The 24,027-nt window shown below is 50.5% G+C and overlaps 2 protein-coding genes across 3 annotated transcripts in view; one reads left to right on the forward strand and one right to left on the reverse strand.

Annotated features, from left to right (window-relative positions):
- Nucleotides 1-11,334, reverse strand: part of Map4k1 (mitogen-activated protein kinase kinase kinase kinase 1) — a 23,853-nt gene extending 12,519 nt beyond the window's left edge. For both annotated transcript variants that reach the window (XM_005371252.2, XM_005371251.2), the window contains exons 1-16: nucleotides 10,842-11,334; nucleotides 10,623-10,680; nucleotides 10,418-10,508; nucleotides 9,731-9,795; nucleotides 6,865-6,920; nucleotides 6,729-6,776; nucleotides 6,547-6,589; nucleotides 6,386-6,458; nucleotides 5,523-5,654; nucleotides 4,262-4,324; nucleotides 4,085-4,166; nucleotides 2,947-3,063; nucleotides 2,659-2,737; nucleotides 1,493-1,551; nucleotides 1,366-1,409; nucleotides 1,239-1,283 (exon numbers count right to left, since the gene is read on the reverse strand). In XM_005371252.2, the coding sequence (XP_005371309.1) occupies nucleotides 1,239-1,283; nucleotides 1,366-1,409; nucleotides 1,493-1,551; nucleotides 2,659-2,737; nucleotides 2,947-3,063; nucleotides 4,085-4,166; nucleotides 4,262-4,324; nucleotides 5,523-5,654; nucleotides 6,386-6,458; nucleotides 6,547-6,589; nucleotides 6,729-6,776; nucleotides 6,865-6,920; nucleotides 9,731-9,795; nucleotides 10,418-10,508; nucleotides 10,623-10,680; nucleotides 10,842-10,940 (1,154 nt within the window). In that variant the 5' untranslated portion in view covers nucleotides 10,941-11,334. The remainder of the gene's footprint in view (nucleotides 1-1,238; nucleotides 1,284-1,365; nucleotides 1,410-1,492; nucleotides 1,552-2,658; nucleotides 2,738-2,946; nucleotides 3,064-4,084; nucleotides 4,167-4,261; nucleotides 4,325-5,522; nucleotides 5,655-6,385; nucleotides 6,459-6,546; nucleotides 6,590-6,728; nucleotides 6,777-6,864; nucleotides 6,921-9,730; nucleotides 9,796-10,417; nucleotides 10,509-10,622; nucleotides 10,681-10,841) is intronic.
- A 728-nt stretch (nucleotides 11,335-12,062) lies between these two features.
- On the forward strand, nucleotides 12,063-21,847 carry Eif3k (eukaryotic translation initiation factor 3 subunit K). The gene is made up of 8 exons (XM_005371254.3): nucleotides 12,063-12,242; nucleotides 13,302-13,400; nucleotides 14,747-14,867; nucleotides 15,932-16,006; nucleotides 18,418-18,484; nucleotides 19,097-19,174; nucleotides 20,570-20,695; nucleotides 21,781-21,847. Exons 1-8 carry the CDS (start codon nucleotides 12,184-12,186, stop codon nucleotides 21,810-21,812), a joined length of 657 nt encoding a protein of 218 aa, XP_005371311.1. The 5' UTR covers nucleotides 12,063-12,183; the 3' UTR covers nucleotides 21,813-21,847.
- Nucleotides 21,848-24,027: the final 2,180 nt, after the last annotated feature.

A 24,027-nucleotide genomic window follows, 5' to 3' on the forward strand; every position in this document is an offset into this window, starting at 1 on the left:
CAAAAAAATTAAAACGAGGGGCTGGGGAGACAGGTCAGTGGTTAAGAGCACTTGTTATTCTTTCCGAGAACTTGGGTTTGGTTCCCAGCTCCCACAAAAGCAGCTCACAACAGCCTGAAACCCCAGTTCCGGGGACCCAATGGCATCATGGGTACCAGAAGTATATGTGTCCAAACAGGCAAAACACTGATACGCATAGAACAAATTTTAAAAATATGTTTTAAGGCTGGGTAGTGGTACACAACTTTAATCCCAGCACTCAGGAGCAGAGGCAGGTGGATCTCTGTACATTCTAAGCCAGCCTGGTCTACAGAGTGAATTCCAGGAAAGCTAGGGCTACACAGAGGAACCCTATCTCAGAAACAAAAACAAAAATATTTCAAGTCCAAATGGATCAAAGCCCTCAACATAAAGCCACACTGAACCTTATAGAAGAGAAAGTGGGAAGTACACTTGAACGCATTGGCACAGGGAACCACTTCCTAAATAGAACCTCAGCAGCACAGACACTGAAAGAAACAATTAATAAATGGGACCTCCTGAAACTGAAAAGCTTCTGTAAAGCAAAGGACACGGTCAACAAGACAAAACGACAGCCTATAGAATGGGAAAAGATCTCCACTAATTCCACATCAGACAAAGGTCTGATCTCCAAAATATACAAAGAACTCAAGAATTTGGACACCAAAAGATCACATAATCCAATAAAAAAAAAATGGAGTACAGACCTAAACAGAGAACTCTCAACAGAGGAATCTAAAATGGCTGAAAGACACTTAAGGAAATCCTTAGTCATCAGAGAAATGTAAATAAAAACAACTCTGAGATTCCATCTTACACCTGTAAGAATGGCTAAGATCAAAAACACTGATGACAACTTATGCTGGAGAGGTTGTGGGAAAAAGGGAACGCTTCTGCATTGCTGGTGGGAATGCAAGCTGGTACAACCCCTTTGGATGTCAGTGTGGCGATATCTCAGAAAATTAGGAAACAACCTTCAAGACCCAGTAAAACCAGTGGAGGGCTGGGGCGTGGCTCAGTGACAGAGAGCTTGTATATGAGAAAGTTTAAGGTCACTCTGCCGTAGGAAGTGAGAGTCTGGGGAAGAAGGAATGGGAGATCTAGGGGTCAAAGGTGAAGGCAGAGGGTCCAGTGGGCTTGGGGGCCAGGGATTGGAGAGGAGGAGGGAAGGTACGAGCTGCGCTGAGGTCATCAGAGCTCCAGCCATGGGGTCTTACATGTCCACGTCATCATAGTCATCATCAGACTCTGACAGCTGGCTCCTGAAGAACGACAGGCATGAGCTACAGGTGGCTCCCACTTAACCCACCGCCCCCCCTCCAGCCCAGGGGAGGGGTGGTGGACCTGGGGCTGGTGCTCCGGCAGTCTCCAGGGGCCTGTAAGCAAACCTGTGGGACCAGAAAAGAGTCAGTATGGCCCAGGGCAGAAGGGGGAAGAGGGGCGCAGCTGGGGTGAGCATAGAGGGTCTCACAGTGTCAGCTGAAGGTCTGGCTTCCACTCCTCTGAGCCTCTGGAACTCCATGTGCCGTCCTGAGCAGTGGGGGTAGGACAAGTAAGTAGGGGTGGGGCAGGGAGATGGGCTGAGAAAGAATCAGGGTGGGGGGGCCTGGAGCCAGGACTTTAGGGGTGGTTACCATTCCTTGTGGGAGGGGCCCTTGATACAGGGGTCCTACTTGGGGGTCCAAGAGCGGCATCAGAGGGCTCGAGGGGCTCAAAGCAGGTGTGGGATGTTTGCTTTCAGACTTAGGTATTAGGGGTTCTGACAGGTTGCTTTTAATTTATGAAAAATTGGGTGTATGTATTTGTTTTGTGAGAGCGAGAGGCACGCGCATCAGAGGACAGCTTGCAGAAGTTGGTTCTATCCTTCCACGAGTGGGTTTGAGTCATCAGGCTTAGCTGCGAGCACCTCTACCCACTGAGCCATCTCGCCAGGCCCCCCTACTTATTTTTAAGACAAGATCTCATGCAGTCCTGGCCTCTAACTCATTACACATTCAAATATGTCCAGGAAGTTCTTATCCTCCTGCCTTCACGTCCCAAGGAAGCACAGCTAAATGTCATCTTACCAAGTTCAGTCAATGCTGGAGCTGGGCCCAGGGCCTCGCGGGTGTAAGGCAAGTACTCTACCAATTAAGATGCAAGGTCTTTGTTTTGGTTTTTTGGTTTTGTTTTGTTTCGTTTCATGTTTTGTTTTTGATCTTTGGGTATTTTATTTTGTTTTGTTCTGGCTTTTTTCTTTTCTTTTTGCTTTTTTTATCTTTTTCTTTTTTCTTTCTTTCTTTCTTTTTTTTTTTTTTTTTTTTTTTTTTTTTTTTTTGATTCTTTTTTTCTTTTCATTGTTTTGTTTTGAGATAAGGTCCCATTGTGTAGCCCCCGGCCTGGAACTCACCACATAAACCAGACAGCTTGAACTCACAGGGATCGTCCTGAGGGCTGGGATTTGGGGTGTGCACTACCATGCCTTTACATAGATTCTCAAAGTATCTTTGGGGGTCAGAGCTGGGAGGTCTCACGGGACTGAGGGGAGGGGACTCTGTGTCAGTTTGAAGGTTACAGGGCCAAAAGTATCTTGGAATTTGAGCCCCAATGGTCAGCGAGTGGGTTCAGTGGCCCCAAATTGTAGGGTTCTCTACTCACGACAGCAGTCTGTGTCTGGAACCCCCAGTGAGCTGGCCCGGTGGGTAGATCTGATCCGCCGAGGGATAGCAGGGGGTGGCTGGACAGAAAGGTAGCTGTGTCAAGGCCCAAGGCCTCTGGCGCTCTGCCACCACCCTCTCTTGTAAATGTTTGTATCCAGCCCTGCCAGGCTTCCCTTCCTCGTGACATCTTCCTTCTCCTACAGGCTTCCAAAGGGCTCCCCAGTGGGAGGAGCAACCCGTGCAAAGGCCCTCAGGTCTCCATGGCAGCATCTACCAAGGCCCTCACCTCAGGCTCCTCATCGTCAATCTCACCAATAGGTGGCCCCTTCCCGGGATTCTTCATTTTGTCAAGAAGATCCAAGATCAAGCCTCTGTTCAACCCTGGCTGGCACACCAGCTGATGCTGTGAGAGGGGACAGGGGTTAGAGGGCTGGCATGGCAGGGGAAGGTGGGGACGTGGGCCTGCTGTAAGAGACTGCTCAGAGGGAGGTACCCGCTGAGGAAGAAGGAAAGGGAAGCTAGGAGCCTCGGGGGACCAGAGATACTGAGAAGTCTTAAAAGGTTAGAAGAATTTAGGGTTCCGAGAAGGGGAGAGGGGAATTCCAGGGTATCCTAGAAGTGACCAGGCTTGGTGAAGACTCTCAGGCACAAGTCTGAACTTGGCATATTCCAGCAACTCAGGAGAACTTGGAGAGATCTGGGGTAAAGCCAGACATGGTAGCTATGGCTGTAAGCCCAGCCCTTGGGAGGTGGAGGCTGGAGGACCAGGAGTCCAAAGTCAGTCTTGGTTGTATAGCAAATTTGAGGCTATCCTGGGCTACATGAGACCATAACAAAACAAATAAATGAAAACAAAAGAAAAAGGCACACACAACAACAACCAAACAGAAAAGAAATATCTAGGTATTAATTTGGTTTGAGTTTTATTTTTTGAGACAGGATCTCATGTAACCCAGGATAGCTTCAAACTCTCTACGTAACCAAAGACGGCCTTGAATTTCTTTAATTTCTTTTTTTTTTTTGGTTTTTTGAGACAGGGTTTCTCTGTGGTTTTGGAGCCTGTCCTGGAACTAGCTCTGTAGACCAGGCTGGTCTCGAACTCACAGAGATCCGCCTGCCTCTGCCTCCCGAGTGCTGGGATTAAAGGTGTGCGCCACCTTTAATCCCAGCACTTGGGAGGCCTTGAATTTCTGATCCTCCTACCTTTACCTTCTTAGTGCTGAGACTGCTGGCTTGTGCCCCCAGGCCTGGGTCCTGGGGAACAGTTTGAAGGGTCCTGTGGGGAGAGTCCTGGGAAATACTGAGGGATGGGGTTTTGAAGGGGCCGCCAGGGCTTCATGTGCTATTGTGAGCCATGGGAGACTTGGATAGTCCTGGGCTGAGGAGGAGATGGGGGAGGGGGTCCTTGAGGGAGGCTGGCTTACACTGAGCATCTTGGCAGCACCAGGGCGTTTCTTGGGGTTCTTAGTGAGGGTGACTTTGACAAAGTTGTGGAAGGCCGATGACCTTGGGAGGAAGAAGGCAGATCTGGGATGAGGGGTTCAGAGCTCTTCTCACCCCATCTACTCCTCCTCTGCCCTCCCTCGGCTCACTTCCCTTACCATTTGCCTTTTTCTTTTAGCCGAGGAGGCTGGTAGCCACTCTTTGTCATGAGGAAGAGAACCCTAGAGCCGTAGGGAAGAACAGGGGTTCAGATCCATGGGACGAGACAGATCTCATGGCTTCAGAAGTTCCCAGATGGAAATAAAACAGGGGAGGTGACTCAGATGGTAAGAGCACTTGCTATGCAAGTCTCAGGATCTGAGTTCAAATCCCCAGGTCCTCTGTAAGAAGTAGGCATGCCTGTGTCTCTAGTGTGTTCAAGTTCCAGGACACACAGAGCGGAAGTAGCAAATGAATGCTGTAAATTGCCCTTTGACCTCCAGATACGTGTAAATAAACTGGGTGTGATGGTGATCGTGTAACCCTAGTGCTGGGAGGTAGACAGGTGGAGCTCTGTGGCTGGGGCCAGGCTAGCCGAATCTTCCAGCGCCACGCCCATAAGAGACCTTGTCAGGACAAACCAAAGAGTGGGCGGTGCCCGAAGAACAAGGCAGAGGCTGTCCTCTGGCCTCCACACGCATGCTTACAGACATGGGCACGCACACAAGAAGGAAATACAGTTCTGGCTTTAATTTCAATGGCCACACCCCCCCCTTTTTTTTTTTTACTGGTGATTTTAGATAGGATTTTATTACGTAGCTCAGGCTAGTCTCAAACTTGTGACCTCCTGCCTCAGCTGCCTGAGTGCTGGCATCACAGGGTGGCCACGCCTGGCTGTGAAGTCACTTCTAAGAGAAATTGTTTATGGGGTTTTAGAAAATTGGAAGCTTCCGCCCATCCAGAAGGAGTCTCCAGGTGGGGATGTCTATTAGCTGGTCAGGGAGGGCCATACCTGCAGTGCCAGCAGCTGGGAGGCTAAGGCAGGAGGATCTCAATCCAAGGCCAGCCTGGGCTATGCAGGGAGACTGGGAGTCCCTGTCTCAACAACAAATAAATAAAAGATGATAGACATTCACAGAGAGAGGCTGGGGCAAGAGGATCTGAAATGTAGGCTATCCTCAGCTACGTAGAAAATTGGAGGCCATCCAGGGCTACACGAGCAACAATGTCTCTAAACACCCTGCTCCCACAAAAAGGTGGGGACCACTAAACTGGAGGTCTTGCTGTAGAAAGCTGAGAAAAGGTTTCTGTGCTCAGGGAGCCACAGGGGTCTCCCTAGAGGCATCCGATCTGAGGTGAGGACATAGGCCGAAGGGTAGTTTCAGGGTCAGGCCTCAGCATGGTGTGTTGCCCAAGGGCACCCACCACCCCAGCCTTTACCTGAGAGGATGCACATCAAAGAGAGGTGGCTGAAGCTCAGCCAGTTCGATGGCCGTGATGCCCAGAGACCAGATGTCACACAGTTCATTGTATCCACCCTTCAGGGCCACAGCTGCCACCTCTGGCGCCATCCTGCAGGCAGAGACCCTCAGAGAGCAAGGAGTGGCCCAGGGACAGGAGAGAGGTAGGGGAGCCAGGGGACAGGGACACAAAGACAAAGTGGCCAAAGGAGGAGGGAAAGGGGAGTGTGGGGACACTTGGGATCTGCTAGTACCCTGGAGGCTAAAGCAGGAAAGCTGCCGCGAGTGTGAGGACAGCCTGGGCTACAGAGGGAGAGAGGGAGGCTGGGAGTTTGGCCTGATGATAAAGTGATGGTATCGAAACCTAGCTGCAGTCCATAAGAGAAATTAAAATCAAGGAGATCTACAATCTAGAGAGACAGAAACAGAGAGACAGAAAGAGCCACAGGCTGAGCAAACACAGAAGTAGACAGACTTGGGGAGAGATAGGGATCGAGGTAAAAAACCAAGCCAAGCTGAGTGTGGTGGTGGTGCGTGCCTGTAATCCTAAAACTGTGGGAACTGGAGCCCGGAGAATCAGGAGTTCAAGGCCAGCCTGAGCTAGAGGAGAACTTGTGACAACAAACAACACACATACCCAACAACCCACACCACTGAAATCCTAAATGCTAAGAGAAACAGGCAGAAAGGGCCAGAAAAAGACACAGATAAATAGAAAACTCAAAAGGTAGTCTAAGAGAGGGGAAGGGTGTTTAGTAGGAGAGGGCAGAGTCAGGACGTCCTAGGGAGCAAATATGGGAAATGCCACTGTTCCCACCCCAGTGTTGACCCAGCACCCCTCACCAGTATGGTGTCCCAATGAAAGAGAGGCGTCGGGCCAAGGTTGCCCCAATCTGGGCTGAGATGCCAAAGTCAGCTGGAGGCAGAGATAGAAATAGTATGTATCTAGCCCATTCCCTCCCCAACCTCCATCAGCTCCCTGTATACCCCTGGAGTCCACTCACCCAGCTTGACCTCCCCGGAGTCATTGATGAGGATGTTGGCTCCCTGGGGACCAGAGGAGGGATCAGAAGCTGTCAGAGAACACCCTTCCCACACCTGTGACTCCACGCTAACGCTCAAAACTACCACGAGACTTGGGCGCACCCATGACCCACCCTCAGTGGCACCCTGGTCCCCAGTCTACCTTGATGTCTCTGTGTATCTTCTTCTGTGAGTGCAGGTAGGCCAGACCCTGGGGAGAGATGGGAACAATAGACTGGTGAGCCCCTTTTGCCTGTGCAGGGCCCTGCTCACCTTGGGAACCCCCGGCACCTTCTCACCTGGAGCACTTCCCGGCACACATAGCTGATCTGGAGCTCGGAGAGAGAGCCAGTCACTGCAAAAGTCATCCAGGTTGTTGGGAGAGGAGCCAGGACCTCTGGCTCTCTGGGTTCCCTAGGCCTCCTCCACCCATGCCATCAGACAGGATGCACAAAGACAAGGGGACCTTAGATGGGACAACTGGAAAGGGGAGGTGAAGGGTTGTGGCTGACTGGAAGATGATGAGCCAAGCATGGTTACTATTGACTGTAATTCTATTACTTGGAAGGCTGAGACAGGAGGGTTGCCCTGAGTTTGAGGTTAGCCTGGGATATATACAAATATCGACGTTAGATGGGTAGTGGCAGCACAAGCCTTTAACTCCAGCACTCAGGAGGCAGAGGCAAGCAGATCTCTGTGAGTTCGAGGCCAGCCTGATCTACAGAGCAAGTTCTAGGACAGCCTGGAATGTTACACAGAGAAACACTGTCTCGAAAAACCAAATCACAACAACAAAAACAAAACAAATGTCAACACCAATCAGGGTTACATAGAGAGACCTGTTTCCCAAACAACCAAGAACATGTACATGTGGAGGGGGAGAGAGACAGTCTTCCTCTGGACTACAGCTGTATGTTCTAGTCCAGAGGAAGACAGGACAGTCATTCGGCAATAATCACAACAGTCCTACTCTGTTACAAGCAAGATAATCATCCCAAAAGGCTGATGGTGTGTGACTCAGTGGTAGAGCCCCTGCCTAGAATCCCCCAGTAAGGGGCTGGGGTGTGGCTCAGTGGTAGAATCCCCCAGTAAGGGGCTGGGGGCATGGCTCGGCAATAAAGTCCTTGCCTAGTACATGAAAGTCCCTGGGTTCCATTACTTGAACATGCACCCACAAATACACACAAAAGATAAAATCCCTACTCTCATGGAGAGAACACGCCAAGAGAAATAAAATATAGGATGGTAATTACAGCCGGAGGAATAGCTCAGTGCTGGATCTCTTGTCTGTTATTTCAAAAACTAATAAATAATAATAAATGAGATTAAGAAAAAATATATGATATAAGATGTTAATATGCTAATAATTAGTAAGAAAAAACGGAACCAGAAACAACAACAGGAAATGTGTGTGGGAAGGGCTATGACATCTTACTCATGCTGGTCCACAAGGCTACCCTAAGAAGCAGGAGCAGGGATGTGAAAAGAAGAACAAGGGCAGGGGACAGAGGGCAATGGCCAGGGCGATGTGGGCGAGCAGCCTCCCCCACGAGGACAGTGGTATCCTGAGAGTCTAGGAAGGGGTTATGTGAGGGTAGGCAGCATGAATAAAGGCAGTGATGCAGAGACAGAGCCCGAGGGTCAGAGCAGAGAGAGATGAACAGGGCACCAAGTGCAAGGAGACAAGGGAGACAAGCAGGACTGGGGAAGAGACAGTGAAAGAAAGATGACAGAGGGTGGCAGCAGAAAGCAGGTCCCGCAGAATGGCTGGGTGAGTCACTCCTGTTTATGGGCTGCAGTTTCCCATTCTGGGGAGGTTCTGGGTTGCCCAGATAAAACCTGGGACCTTGATCCATCCTGCCAGGCAAGCATTCTACCACCGAGTTCGATGTCTGAGGACCTTTAATAAAGTTTCCCCTTTTTGGACATTTCAGGTGGGCTAGAGGGAGTTAGAGAGACAATGAGACAGAGGTGAGCACCAGAACTTCAGAGAGGGCTGAGGTGTAGGGCCTGGTTGCACAGACCAGTAGTCCTAGCTACTCAAGAGGCTGAGGTACTGAGATCGCAAGTTTACGACCAACCTGGGCAACCCACTGAGATTCTGTCTCAAAATAATAAGAAAAAAAGAGTGTTGGGAGAATGTCTAGAAGCTGAAGATGTGTGACAAAAACATATTGTATACATATATAAAAATCTCAAAGAACAGATAAATTAATTTAAAAGAAAAGAGGGTTGGGGATATAGCTCAGAGTGCTGTCTAACAAACATAGGACTCTAGGTTCAAAACACACTGCGGCAAAAAAAAAGCAAGTGTGTGTGTGTGTGTAAGACAGAGAGAAAGGGAGAAGAGAGAGGGATGAAAGGCCTATCCAACTCCTACTCTCAAAGTTCCCTGAAAGTCAAACTGCAGGCTAGATCTAGAAATTCATTGACTGACTGCCCAAAAATCTGAGCAATTAATCTGAGATAGAATATGTAGAAACAATCTGGGCGGTGGTGGCAGCGCACACCTTTAATCCCGGCACTTGGGAGGCAGAGGCAGGTGGATCTCAGTGAGTCTGAGGCCAGCCTGGTCTTCAAAGTGAGTTCCAGGATAGCCAGAACTGTTACACAAAGAAACCCTGTCTCAAAAAACCATGAAAAAAAAAAAGAAAAGAAAAGAAAGAAAAGAAAATGTAGAAACAGGCCAGGCAGCACATGCCTTGAATCTCAGCACTAGGGAGGGAGAAGTAGGCAGAGCTCTGTGAGTTGGAGGCCAGCCTGGTCTACAGCGTGAGTTTTGGGAAGACAGGACTACATAGTGAGACTCCCATTTCCAAAATAATAATAATAACAATAATAACAAATGCTGGAAGAAAAGAAAGAAAATGCAGAAATGCCCTAACCCAAGAATGTTTTGGCAAGAAAATATAGATACCAAAACAAAGAAAAAGACATGGAAGCAGAGGGGATTATTGCCTGGGGAAAGAAAGGCAGGACCCACAGTGCTAGAGGGCTGGGTCATCACAGGGTTCCCATTATCATCTAGCTGGGCCCAGGGGAGGGACTCATGGTGGACATGAAGTGTGGACCACAAAGGCGCTACCCAGAATACAAGCTCAAAGGGACCAGAGGGGTGGATTGGAGGTTGAGGGGGGGCCTGGGTCCCCTTGTCCTTCCTCTAACCTTGGTAGATGTCCTGGAGAGAGCCAGCCCCACAGAATTCCATGCAGATCCAGAGCTTCTGCAGCCTACAGGGGGTCAAGAGAGCAGGGATAACAATGATGGTGACCTCTAGAAGAGGCTGGGGAGGAGCTTGAGGCTATCTTACTTCCCCTGCTCACCAGAGTGTCCCATTTGTTCCTTCCCGCAAGAAAGGAGGTAGAGGATGGGCCAGGAAATGCACATGCTGGAGCAATGTGACTAGAACTTAGGTCTTTGGGTTCCAATCCTAGGGCACCCCGTGCCATCCCAGGCTGACTTAGGGGACAGGGCAGAGAGCTCATGGAGAAGTAGACAGGATAAAGAGGCCCAGAGCGCAAGGTCTGAGGAATTGATGTCATCAACAGGGCAACTGAGACATTGAGACATGATCTTAGGGGCCAAAGAATTTGGGGTTCGTATTAAGGAAGCAGGGTGAAATGGGCGATGCAGGGAGCAGACTGATATTTGATTAGTCCCTAGATTAAGGAATACTCAGTAAGAAAAGGTGGAATTTCAGACTGGGAAGCCCCAGTTAAAAGTGGGGGTCCTCAGGTCGGAGGTCAAGTTAGGTTATCTGGGTCACAAATGGTAGGTTTGGACTGAGGACCTGGTTAAGGATGCTTGATCAGAAATGAGAGGCTGGGGCTGGGGGATGGGCTAAGACATCACCAGAGGTAACTGCCGTGGTAAGCCACGATGTTGGCATGGCGGCAAGTTTTCAACATGAGAATCTCCTTCTGAAGGGTGGACACATCGTCATCTGTGAGGAGAGCAGGAGAGAAGAGTGGCTATGAAGTGCCTTATGGACATGATCCCTGTCCTAAGAGGTAAGGGGAGGTAGGGGTGGGGAAGGAGTTTCTGGGGACTCTCTCACCAGGCTCCATCTTCACCATCTTCAAAGCCACCAGGTCCTTAGACACCTTGTCACGAGCCTTGTAAAGGGGAAGTTGGCCATCAGGAAGGCTCCATAGCTGGCCACCCTCAGCATCTCTGAGCCAAACCTAAGGCCTGGCTTCCTCTTGTCCTGCTGTTTGTCGGCCTCACCCCAACTATCCTAGGTTTGACGATGAAGGAGGCAGAAGGGCTTTCTCACCTTGAAGACTTCTCCATAGGTTCCACCACCCAGTCGCTGCAATAGATCATAGTGTTCCCGGGGGTCCTTAGTAAAGATGTCGGCATCTACAAGGGCCATCCCTGGAGGCCGCGGCTGGGCCGGTGCCCAGGGGCCAGCAGGGCCTCAGGGCTCGAGCTTTAGTATTACCCTCTGTCTCCACAAGTCCTGGGCCCGCCTTGACTCTGCGGGCTGTGGCCTTCCCCCTCCCCACTCTCGCTTCCTGCCCCAGCTGCAAGGCTGTGCAGAGGGCTCCACCCCTGTCCCCAGGGTTCTAAGAGCCTGATTGCCCAGGGACTCGTGGGACTCCCCTTTACCCCCAGAAGGGTACTATGTAAATAAAATGTAAAAGATCTTAATTGCAACCTGAGGCTGACCCAGCATCCTTTCCCCAACTCTCTCCTATTCTGGGTGGAGTCACAAGTTACAGTAGAACCTCAGACTTGGAGTCAAGAGGTTGCATGTCTGCACAAGCTGGCTAAGTAGCGCGTAGGCCTGTTTACTCGCGGCACATACACGTCACTTAAGTGACAGCTCCAGCATGCCTATGAAGGTGTCCGCGAGGTGCACATGTCTGGGCTCCCGGGTATACCAATGTGAATGCACTCAGGGCTCCTGCCCACATGGGGCATGCCTGCGCACCGCGCCTAAAGTGTAAGGAATCTATGTTAAACACGGGGCGCTTGTTGAGTAGCCACTATCCCCGGTGACTCCAGAATGCCACGGCAATCGCGCCAGATGCATGAGCCATTCGCCTCCCCAGCGAACAGGGTGACATCACAGACCAAGGACTTAATAGTGAGGAAGTGAGCGTACTGGATACTGTTTCAGAGGCAAGAAGGGCTTCAGAGAGCACCTCGCACCCGAATGAACGCAAAGAAAAAACCGCTTCAGCCTTCGCGCGGTTATACGCGTTTATGACTACGCATGCGACCAGAAAATTACGGCGTCTTTCGTGCCTACCTCCGGCGCATGCGCGTCCGGAGCTTCAGCACAAGGTTTGCAGCGGCCGGGGAAAAGCTTAGCTCTGCCTCCCGGCGCCTGCGTAATAAGGCAGACTAAACCTTTTCTCACGCTGTTGGTTCCATTCAAGTGAGACCAATGCGCACGCAAAAAAATGACGACTGCTGGGAAGAAGTCACGTGGTAGCCGGAAAGCTGGGGCGGCTGCCGGAAGTTCCTTTCCCTTCGCCTTTCCTGTAGGAGCGCGAGCGTGGGGATGACGTAGTTTCCGCTTCCTGCACGTTTTTTCTTCCGGCCCTCGAGTACCGTGCACTGGGCCTGGTGTTCGACTCCGGCTGGGGCTGCGGAAGGCGACAGTGATCATGGCCATGTTTGAGCAGATGAGAGCGAACGTGGGCAAGTTGCTCAAGGGTATCGACAGGTCTGAGCTCGGCTGGAGGGCGCTCTCTGGCCAAGCGGGGTGGAGAAGACGGGGAGCCCGCCAGGGGAGGGCCAGGGCTCTATGCTCATCCAGAGTGGTGTTTCTCCAGGTTTCCCTCTGTCCCTTGGCTTTCCTTTTTACCGTCGCCCAAGACTCTCAGCGTCATTTAGTCTCTTAGTCTCTCACTTCTTCGCTCTTGTCAACCATCAAACATAAGGTTCACTGATATCTACTCGGCCAGTGGGAACCGGAGGTGATGGAGACACCCACGGGTCCTGCTTTCCTGGACTTAGGTTCTCGTTCCAGTCGGGCGACAACACCTTTCAATAGTGACAACAAGGACAGATCAGGGCCAGGCCAGGGCAAGCCACGTGTAGTCCTAGGCAGGAGAGAATAGAACTGGGTCAGAAAGGGATCCAAGAGGATGCCAGTAGATGCTCAGGAAGCCACATATACAGGCTGCGGAGACTGGCTGAGGTTGGAGGTATCCGGGATGGCTCCAGTAGGTCTACTGGAGAATGCACAGTTGGTCAGCTCTCTGGGTAGATCTAATGGATGGTACTAACTTTATTATTTATTGTAAAATCGAATGAATGTAGCTTTATTAAAAGGCTAATAAAGGGAGGAATACCCCAGGGCCACATTTAAAGCTGTAGAATGGGAGAGTGACCTTCACGTTAACAAATTACAGTGGTAGCCCCTTAGCCCTCTGTTTACCCATCGCTGTCTGTCTGTTTGGTTGTCTCCCGCTTCCTTTTTTTTTTTTTTTTTTTGGTTTTTCGAGACAGGGTTTCTCTGGCTTTGGAGCCCGTCCTGAAACTAGCTCTGTAGATCAGGCTGGCCTCGAACTCACAGCGTGCTGGGATTAAAGGCGTGCGCCACCACCGCCCGGCTCCCGCTTCCTTTTGAGACAGGTTCTCACCATACATCTCAGACTAACTCAGGCTTGCGGTCCTGCCCGTCCCCGTCCGTCATATCTGTCATCCTCCCTCTCCCCCCGCCCCATGAAAGGCATGCGGTGCCATGCCAGGCCACTCACCCATCATGATTCCCTTCCAGGTACAATCCTGAGAACTTGGCGACCCTGGAACGGTATGTGGAGACGCAGGCCAAGGAGAATGCCTATGATCTGGAGGCCAACCTGGCTGTCCTGAAATTGTGAGTGTCTGTCCTCTCCCCACCCTCATGCCAGCAGCAGGATGCCACTCTGGGTAGGGAACTGGGTGCCTACGCGCCCGGGGCAAGCTGCAGGATGTGTGTAAGCTAGGAAGCTAAGCAAGTCAGGGCAGGGGCTTTTTTTGTTGTTGTTCTTTTTGTTTTTTAATTAACTACAAAATATACAAGCTCATCTTTTAAACAGTTCTATTGCTTGACAAAATACTGTAAACGAACAACCATGTTGCTGGTGCTGGGCTGGCCCTCTGCCACATGCTCTGCCCTATCAGACCCCCACCTTAGGTAACCACTGTCGAGCTCTAAGGCCTGGCCTCAGGTATTTGCATCAAAATCAGCTTAGCTCGGGCTGTTTGCTATGAGCTCGGCTGTAATCACGCAACTCAAGCTCTGTTCTAGCATCTTCCTGTCAGCACTGGGTTAGAGTCCTTCGTCTTCTCCCATTTTTATGCGTGCGCGCGCGCATGTGCGTGTTTGTGGGAAGAATGTGTGTGTGCACATGCATGTGACACCCCAAAGTTGATGTCAGGAGTCATCTTCAGTCGCTCTTCTGCCTTACTTCTTGAGTCAGTGTCCTAGTGAACCCCGCATCACTGAACCAGCTCCTCTTTGCTAACCAGCTTGCTCCTGGAATCTGCTGTTTTCACCTTCAGAGGCTGGAATTGCAGACAAGTTTCTATGCCTCCCTGGCTTAAGTGTTTTTTTTTCATTCCTTTTTCTTACGTGTGTGAGTGCAGCAAGTGTGGAGGTCCGAGGACAACGTGGAGCAGTCAGTTCTTGCTTTCCATCTTTTTTGTTTGTTTGGTTTTGGGGACAGGGTCCCTACATATCCCTGGCTGTCCTGGAACTCCCTCTGTAGAGCAGGCTGACCTTGAACTCACAGAGGTCCGCCTGCCTCTGCCTCCTGAGTGCTGAGTGCTGGGATTACAGACGTGTGCTACCTTGCCTGTCACTTTCCACTTTTCTTTCCACTTTTCCAATGCGGACACTAAGAAAGACTTACATAGATCTAATCTACATGGGAAGTAGAAAATAGAAAAAGACAAGATCTCCTGAGTAAATTGGGAGCATGGGGACCTTGGGGGAGGATTGAAGTGGGGAGGGGAGCAGAGAAAAATGTACAGCTCAATAAATATCAATTTAAAAAAAAGGAACAGCAGCTTCCTGCCCGTCTATCATGGCATTCAAGGGCTATCATTTTATCCATTTGTATAAATAAGCCCAGATTGGCTTCAAAGTTGTGATCTGCCTGGGTCCTGGGATTGCAGGCACATGCCACTACAGTTAGCTTTGCCAGATGCCGCCATTGTTATGTCTCTTGTTCTTCTCAGGTACCAGTTCAACCCGGCCTTCTTTCAGACCACGGTCACTGCCCAGATTCTGCTGAAAGCCCTCACCAACCTGCCCCACACCGACTTCACCCTGTGTAAATGTATGATCGACCAGGCACATGTATCCTTCCTTCCAGCACCTGGGAAGCGGGGTAGGTGGAGGGATCTGGGCATACCTCCAAACAACCGGTGCCTGCTCTGGACTCGGCTTGACGCTGGGTCAGCCTCAGGTGCTGGTGGTACTCATGTGTCTCACATAATGCGGGTCTGAGGACAACTTGGAATAGTCAGTTCTCCCTTCCGCCGTGGGCTCCAAGAATTTGGGTGATGCTGTATGGCACTCATGTGTCTCCGAGTGTATGTGGATTCAAAGGACAATGAAGAGTAGGCCGCTGTGGGTTCTGGGGATTTGGCTCATTAGACTTGTACCCAGCATTTTTACCTGCTGGACCATCTCTTTTTGTTTGTTTGCTTTTTTGAGACAGGGTTTCTCTGTGTAGCAGTCTTGGCTGTCCTGGAACTCGCTGTGTAGACCAGGCTGGCCTCGAACTGAGAGTTGCCTGGCTCTGCCTCCCGAGTGCTGGGATTAAAGGCGTGCGCCACCACCAACTGGCACCTGCTAGACCATCTTGCTCGTTCAGAATTTTTTATCTACTTTTATTCATGTATTTATTTTGAGGGTCTTGACTGTATGACCCTAGCTGGCCTAGAACTTGCTGTGTAGACCAGGCTGTGCTTGAACTCCCAGAGATCTGCTACTGCTTCTGTCTCTCAGGTGGTGGGTATTTTTGTGATGTTGAGGATGGAACCCAAGCCCTCATAAGTGAGGCAAGTACACAAGCATTGAAGCACATCCCTATCCTAATTCCCAGTTCTTTTTCTGTTTTAAATATTTATTTATTATGTATACAATATTCTGTCTGTGTGCATGTCTGCAGGCCAGAAGAGGGCACCAGACCTCATTACAGATGGTTGTGAGCCACCACGTGGTTGCCGGGAATTGAACTCAGGACCTTTGGAAGAGCAGGCAATGCTCTTAACCACTGAGCCATCTCTCCAGCCCCCTCTTTTTCTGTTTTAAAAAAAATGGCAGCTAGGAGAAGATGAGTGAAGAGGGGTGGGCTAGATCCACACCGTAGCCTCCACAGGTTTCTGCATTGATTCCTTAATGCGTCCTGATGCCAGCAAGAAGAGCGGCCCATCCGACAGATCTTGTACCTTGGGGACCTGCTGGAGACGTGCCACTTTCAAGCCTTCTGGGTAATGTCCTTTGGGTGCTGGAGTACTTGCCTCGCATGTGGGAAGCCCTGGGTGCCATCCCCACCCAGTTCTTCATAAACCAGGCATGTTAGAGCACACCTGCAATTCCAGAAGGTGGGGGCAGTAGAGTCATCCTCGGCTGCACAGAGACTTTGAGGCCAGCCTGAGCTACGTGAGAACCTGTCATGCAAAAGCAGTGGTGCCTGCTCAGTCCCAGGCTCTGTCCTCTCCCCATCTTCACATAGAGCCAGGACTGGCAGAGAAGCCCTTGCGCCCATGTGGCTCGGTCTGACCCTGACCCTGTCTCCTTGTCCTGTGCTGTCAGGTGGAAACAAGCTCATCTGCTCTGAGCACTCTGTCTGTCAAGCCTTCACACGGGCAGCTGCCCAGGGAATGCTAAGCCAGGCGGGTGGCCCTTGCCTGAAGTGCCTTTTTCTTTTCTTTTTTTTTTTTTTCCTTTCTTTTTGAGATAGTGTAGTTTTGGAGCCTGTCCTGGAACTAGCTCTTGTAGACCAGGCTGGGATTAAAGGCGTGCGCCACCACCACCAGATGTGAAGTACAGTTCTTAGGAGGCTGAGGATAGAGTTCCAGGCCAGGGACTGGAGCTCTGCCTCCTGGGTGCTGGGATTAAAGGCTTGCGCCACCACCACCAGATGTGAAGTACAGTTCTTAGGAGGCTGAGGATAGAGTTCCAGGCCAGGGACTGGAGAGATGGCTCAGCAGTTAAGCTCTTCCTCATAGCTATCTGTAACTCCAGCTCCAGGGGTTCCTGCATGCTCTTCTGGCCATGCACATGGTGCATAGATATACATGCAGGCAAAATACCCATACACATAAAATAATATATTATATATAAGGTTTTTTTAATTAAAGAAAAAGGGGTACTTGAGAGATAGCTCAGAGGTTAAGAGTACTGCTTGCTCTTCCAAAGATCCTGAGTTCAATTCCCAGCAACCACACAGTGACTCACAACCATCTGTAATGATATCTGTAACGCCCTCCTCTGGCCACAGGCACACATTCAGGCAGAACACTATATACATAATAAATAAGTCTTTAAAAAATAACATGGTAGGTGTTGTTGCAAAGGATCAGAATGTGGTTCCCAGCATCCTTGTTGGGCAGCCTCTTCTGGCCACCGGGCACCCACCCACAGTTGCTCATACTCACATAGACAGAACCACATACACACGAATAAGAATAAAGTGCTACCTTCTGACATAACCCTTTAGAGAAAGAGTTGGTCTCAGCTTTTGCTACATAGTAAAAAAAAATGGGAGAGGAGGGAAAAAAATAAAAGCCCACAGTTCTCATGGGCCTCCAGCCTGCTGGGGTCGGCAGTGAGCGTGTGTGTTTCTACAGCCTTTCCTTGAACAGCTGAGAAGTGATTGAAGCCTTGTTCTGCTCCATCCAAGGCAAGGCTATAGAAATAGCAGACAATTGCAGGTTCAAAGCATTAAGATATAACACAAAACAGAAAGTTTCACATCCCAGACCTTGTTCAATGGTCAAGTCAAGGGCAGTGGCTCACCCTGCTCGGTGTCCCCTTCTGCCCTGTTAAATTAGAAGCCACTGTTCCGTTCCCTGAGGGGTTTGTGGTGCCTTCTGTCCAGCCCTCGACTCCCAATAGATCCACAGTGATCTGGCCTTGCAGGTGCCTAGCTTCCAGCCCCTTTCCTACCCTGTTGGTCATTCAGCAGGACAGTGGCTCTCCTAGGTTTCCTCTCTCCTTAGTAACTGCTTCCAACAAAGTGTAGGCTCTCTGTTCACCCACTCCGTTGCTGGGAGCTGAAACCTGAGGCAGCAGAGAGGAGAGTTCCAGACAGAGCCCCACAGGAGGCTTGAGGGGAAGTCCTGAGGCGGCATCTGTCGATGAAGGAGGGGGAGGCAGGGGAGAGGATGCAGGTGACTCACCAGGACTCCTAACTCAGACTTCTGTGCTTGTGTATGTACGTTTTGTGATTTGGTTGTCGGATGTCCCAGCAATGCACATTGGTGCACGCCTTTAATCCCAGCACTTAGGAGGCTTAGGCAGGTGGACCTCTTAGTTTGAGGCCAGCCTGGTCTACAGAGACAATTCCAGAGCAGCCAGGGTTACACAGAGAAACCCTGTCTCTGGGGGTTAGGAGGGAAAATAGGGTCTTCGGTACCCAGGCTTGTCTAACGTGCTATGGAGCTGAGATTGGCTTTGACCTCCTGATCCTCCTGCTTCTATCTCATTGCCAGGATTGCAGACATTACCACTATACCCAGCAATAGATTTGCTTATTTGTTGAATTTTGAGATAGTTAACCTAGACTGGCCTGGAACTTGAGGTCCTCCTGCCCCAGCCTCCAGAACATCAGCACTCTGGCTGACGAATGCAAATAGCACTGCTGGCGTTAATACTGTGGGCGTTATTTCTTTTGCAGCAAGCCCTGGACGAGAACATGGACCTCTTGGAAGGCATAACTGGCTTTGAAGACTCTGTCCGAAAATGTGAGTCTTCCTGAGTCTTGGGTTCCTGAAGGACTTGGTTAGCAAGGTCCTAAGAAATGGTCTCTCTTCACTGTTCCAGAGTCAGTGGGACCTGGGAGAATGGAGCCAGAGGATGAGGCAGGCTGAAGCCTCTTGCAGCAGCCAGCTTTATTAAGAGTATCCGACAGTTTATATTTTGAAGGTTAAGAAGAATCATATGAGCAAAGTTCACAGGAGTTCAAGCTGCTGGGAAACATTTTTTTGTTTTTTGCTTTATTGTTGATTGTTTTGAGGCATGGTTTCCTCTGTAACCTTGATTGTTCTGGAACTAGTTCTCTATAGGCCAGGCTGGCCCCAAACTCAGCTCACCTGCCTCTGCCTTGCCACCACTTCTGGCTTGGGAAACATTTTTTTGAATAATAAAATGTAGGCAGCTATGTGTCATCTGAAACAAACCCCCTCCTATGTACTCGGCATAAAAGCACATTCCAAGAACATCCCATGTTTAGAAGGAACAGAAATGAAGGTCACGATTCAATTTTCCTGGAATTTTCTCATAAGCACTCAGAATTCCGCACAGCTCCATTCTTAGCCTGTGTTCCGACAGCCTCTCACAGTCTTTGTCTTCCACAGTTATCTGCCATGTGGTGGGCATCACGTACCAGCACATTGACCGCTGGCTGCTTGCTGAGATGCTTGGAGATCTGACTGGTGAGGCCTGGTGGTTTTTGTGTCAGTCTGCAAAGGTGCAGGTGGTTGGGGCATGGGAGCTCAGCCAGCTCAGGGGACTCCATCACGCCATTTCTAGGGCATTACTTGGTCCAGAGAGGGGCTAAGGGTTTGGTATAGGGTGTCCCTCTAAATCTCTGAGTTGAAGACCAGCTAGAGCCATATAGTGAGACCCTCGCTCAAAAACGAGGTGCTGCCCCCACCAGGTGTGTCCACCTGTAATCCCAGTGATAGGAAGCTGGGGCAAGAGGATTGTCAAGTTGCAGACAAGCATGGGCCTTAGGGTAGGATATTTGAGTGTCAGCTGTGTCAGACAATGGTCCTGATGCTGACCATGGTTGTGACTACAAAAGCTCAGATCTTTTTCTTAGATGGAGCAAAATGGACAAGATGTTTGCATCTTGGAGTAACTGGTGCTGCCAAGGGTAGTGAGGCCACTTTAGAGGGACAGCATTTGTCAGGGGCCCCAGTGACTTGAGGTGGTCACTCTGTCGTGTGTGCTGTGGAAGCAGAGTGGCATGATTCAGGCAGCTGTCCTTGCGGTCTTGTGAGACTCCAGTGGCCTCTGCTCTGGAGTGACTTCAAAGTTCCCTCCAAACCATTTGAAAATCATTTTCAAAAAGAAGCATGGGAGCTGGAGAGGGTCCTGCAGTTGCTGCTCAATCTCAAAGGCAGTTTGATCCCATGATGGGTGGTTCACAAGCACCAAGAAATTCAATGTTCTAACCCTGTGTCCATTCACACTTGCACACATAAATACAATTGGCTGGAGAGATGGCTCAGCCGTTAGGAGCACTGGCTGCTCTTCCAGATGTTCTGAGTTCATTACAGATGGCTCACAGCCGTATATAATCAGATCTGGTGCCCTCTTCTGGTGTGCAAGCAGGACATTGTATACATCAATAAATAAGTCTTTTAAAAAAATAGAAAGAAATAGAAAGGAGCACTAAGGGAAACTGGGCCTGGAGTCACACACTTTATAATCCCATTACTTGGGAGAGAGGCAGGAGGATTAGTAGTTTAAGTCTTCCTCAGCCACACGGTGAGTTCCCAGCCACCTTGGGCAACAAAAAACCACTTCTCAAAAATGAAACAATAAGATAGGCGGTGGTGGTGCAGGCCTTTAATCCCAGCAGTTGGGAAGCAGAGGCCGTGGATTTCTGCCAGTTCGAGGTCAGCCTGGTCTACAGAGTTCCAGGAGAATTTTAAAAGGGTGGGGGCTAGTAGCACCCCCTGGTGGTCAAGTGCAGAATGAGCCTCCTGAAGGCAGGAGTTGCCTAGAGGCCAAAGGGGGCCTGACTTCCCTGCCTCCAAAACCTCTGGGATTAGATAGACTTCAGACAACCAACACCTCTACCCTGCCCATGTCACCTTTAGACAACCAGCTTAAGGTATGGATGAGCAAGTACGGCTGGAGCGCCGACGAGTCGGGGCAGATCTTCATCTGCAGCCAGGAAGAGAGCATTAAGCCCAAGAACATCGTGGAGAAGATCGACTTTGACAGTGAGTGACCTGGGGCCTTGGACTGGGAGCTGTGGTACTCTCATCAGAGCACGGGGTGGAACCTTCCTTCCTGGCCTGCATCTGCATCCAGGGAGAACCAGTGATGGGTGCTGGGTGGCCTTCCCTGTCTCTAGCTCTTTCTAGGACCTATAGGGGCCTGGCAGGGTGTATCCATTCCCTGCTTCACCTGTACCAGGCTAGTCTTTCTTCTCTGTGCCTCAGTTTCTCATTTTAAAAAGGCAAGTGACGCTAACAATTATGACGGAGCCTGTGGTTCTTCGTGTATGAGTCATTTGGTCCTACCATAAGGTAGTTTGCTCATTGTAATGTGGAACTAATAGAAATGGCTTGGTGCCTACCCCCTGGAAGGGTCAGCGTGAAGGGGGGTCACGTAGCCCAGGGTCAGGCGCAGAGCTCAGTGAATGTCAGTGACGGCTGTCACCACACACTGAGTAAACAGACCGACCCAGAGAGAACAAAAGCAGGTGTGGCGTGCGGCTCCTGTCTTTAGTCTCAGCTCCCAGGAGGTAGAAGGCCAGCCTAGGCTACCTAGCAAACTGCTGCCTTTAAATAAGCAACTCGGGCAGTTGCTAGGTGTCCTGCCTCACTCTTCTGTCTGGGGAGGAAATGCCGTGAAGGGAGGAAAGGGAGGAAAGGAGGGCAGGTTCCCTCCCCATTCTCCCAACTTTGGCTATTGTGATGGGCGCCAGGGAGCTAGTAGCCAGGTTGAGCAGCAGAGAGCTGTGTCATTTCCACACGGGGCACCCTCACTGCTACAGGCAGTGCTCACCATGTTTGTCTCAACAGAGTTCCATAGAAGGTTCTGTCTGCAGGCCAGTGAAACTGTCTGCCTGGTAACTTGTGAAAGTAACCAGAACAATGCACACCATACTTAGTACCAGGTGTGTTCAAGGACTTCATGTAATCTATAATCCTATAAGATAGGTGCTTTATACAGATGGAGAAACAGGCACAGACTATTAAGAGCCACTAAACTACAGCACCAAACTGCCTGAAGGCCGTAGTCTCGCTGGGCAGTGACTCCTCCTCTTCCCAAATTGACCTGGGTTTCTCCTTCTCAACAGGTGTGTCCAGCATCATGGCCTCCTCCCAGTAACTGTGTGTGCCTTTAATAAAGACTTGTTCATTCCACCCTGCTGTCTCCTGCCTCTGCCCTCAGAGAGCCAGCTTGTGGCCCGAGCTGAGGCCTTTCCCCTCCACCTCCTCCTCTGCCCCACCCTATAGCCTTTTCCTGCCCCTCCTTCCTGACTGAGTCAGCCCAGGATGAGGCAGACTGATGGTGAACAGCTTGGGGAGTTGCCACCCTGGGGCCCTGGGCTCTTGAGGGAGCAGAGATCAGGCTGTGTCTTTAACACGTCATTGGTGCCCTCATCTAGAAAGAGAGTATGGCACTTCCTCAGCTGGTGGGGTGGGGTTGGAGGTGGCATCTGGCCAGTGCCCGCCTGGGAGTGGTGGCCTGCCAGTCCCAGCACTTGGGAGGGACAGGCAGAAAGATCAGGGGTTAAAACTACTCTTAGCTACATCAGACCCTGTCTTTAAAAGCAGGTGGAAGGGATCGGTCAATAAACTGCTTGCTGCTCAAATAAGATGTACGTACCTGTAACCCCACACTGGGGGCCTCATGGGGTTCACAGAGGCTGGGTGGCTGCCTGTCGGATTTGTTAGGGCTATAGCTTAGTTCCGATTTGTTCAGTCCTGTGTCACAAAGAGCACACCTGTAATCCCCACCCTTGGGAGGCTGATCTCCAAGTGTGCACATCTGCCACACTTAGAGCTTTAAGTGGTTTGCTCCTGTTCCTCTAACAGCCCTTCACCTGTTTTGTCAGTAATCCAAAACTCCCTGATTCACCAGAGAAAGGACTCGGGAGTCAGCGTTCACTTGGCAGTGGAGTCTGTCACCAAGGTTGTTGGCTGGCCTCTGCTGTTCTGGTCAGAGAGGTTACCAGACCGCCTGCCGAGTCAGCTGTCTCCCTGCCACCCAATCCAGGTCACACCCAAGGCATTCCAGGTGTTCTGGCCAGGTGACCTTGAGCAGAGTCAGGGTGAAGTCACTGGAGATAAAGTGACCCAGTAAATGTTCTGCCTTGGCCGCTCCCATCTCCCTTGGGGCCCCCATCTGTCAAACCAGTGAGCGGGTTGATTGCCTATTCAACCTCCCCTGTCGCCAGCAGTCACCCAACATTCCTAAGAGGATCCTATCTTCGTGAACCAGGGTGGGGCACACACCCTTTGCTCTGGTCTCCTGACCGCCACGAGCAAGCACCAGGAACTAGAACTCCCTAACTCTGGGGACGGAACTATAACTTCTGTTGGGAAGTCAGCCTGGGGTGCTGCCCCCCACCCTGCCAACCGTCTTGTAGAAATGACCTTTTGTCCTTTGACAGCCACGTCTTTCCCTGCTTTCAGTCTGGCTGATGAATGACATTAGTCCATTCCTGACTTACTGGCTAGAGAATGTGAGTGAGTGCACACATACACACCCTTCAAGCTGCTTCAGGGCCACCATGACACTCCACTGTCTGCTCCTGTCCTGGGAGACAGTCTTCTCAGTAGATTTCTCTTACAGTGTTAACAAGGGACAGGGGCCAGCCATGGTTTCCTGGTATTCTGGAGGCTGAGGCAGGAGGACTGCTTGGAACTTAAGATCAGCCCTGGCTACAGGGAGACTTTGGGTTGTGGAACGCTGAGTAACAGGCATACCAGCCATTGCTGTCTTAAAGTCTAGAGTAGTTTTGTGCTGGTCATGGTAGCACACTATAATCCCAGCACTCGGGGGACAGAGGTAGGTGCATCTCTGTGTGTTCCAGGCCAGCCAGGGGTACATGGCAAGATCCTGTCTCAAAGAAAAAGGTGTTGGAGAGATACCACAGTGATCACAGGCACTCGCCACTCTTGTAGAGAACCTGGGTCCAGTTGTTAGAACCCACGCGATAGTCCACAGTTCTCTAGTTCCAGGGCATCTGCTCTCTTCTGTCCTCAGGGTACCTGGGTGCATCACCCTCAACAAAGAACCAGCTGTGCTTATTTGAGACCCGCAGAGGGCTGCTGGCCAATGACACCCACTTCGAGAGTCCTAGGCCAAGCAGGAGCGCTACACACACACATCCTCAAATAGTGAGTTTGATGCCAAAATGGGCTACTAGAGACCCTACCTTTAAATAAAAATTAGCCTTTTCCCTGGTGTCCTTATTTTATTTTATTTTATTTTGGTTTTTCGAGACAGGGTTTCTCTGTGGCTTTGGAGCCTGTCCTGGATCTAGCTCTGTAGCCCAGGCTGGTCTCGAACTCACAGAGATCCGCCTGCCTCTGCC

Source organism: Microtus ochrogaster, unplaced genomic scaffold (assembly GCF_000317375.1).
Source record: "Microtus ochrogaster isolate Prairie Vole_2 unplaced genomic scaffold, MicOch1.0 UNK103, whole genome shotgun sequence".
Lineage (NCBI taxonomy): Eukaryota > Metazoa > Chordata > Mammalia > Rodentia > Cricetidae > Microtus > Microtus ochrogaster.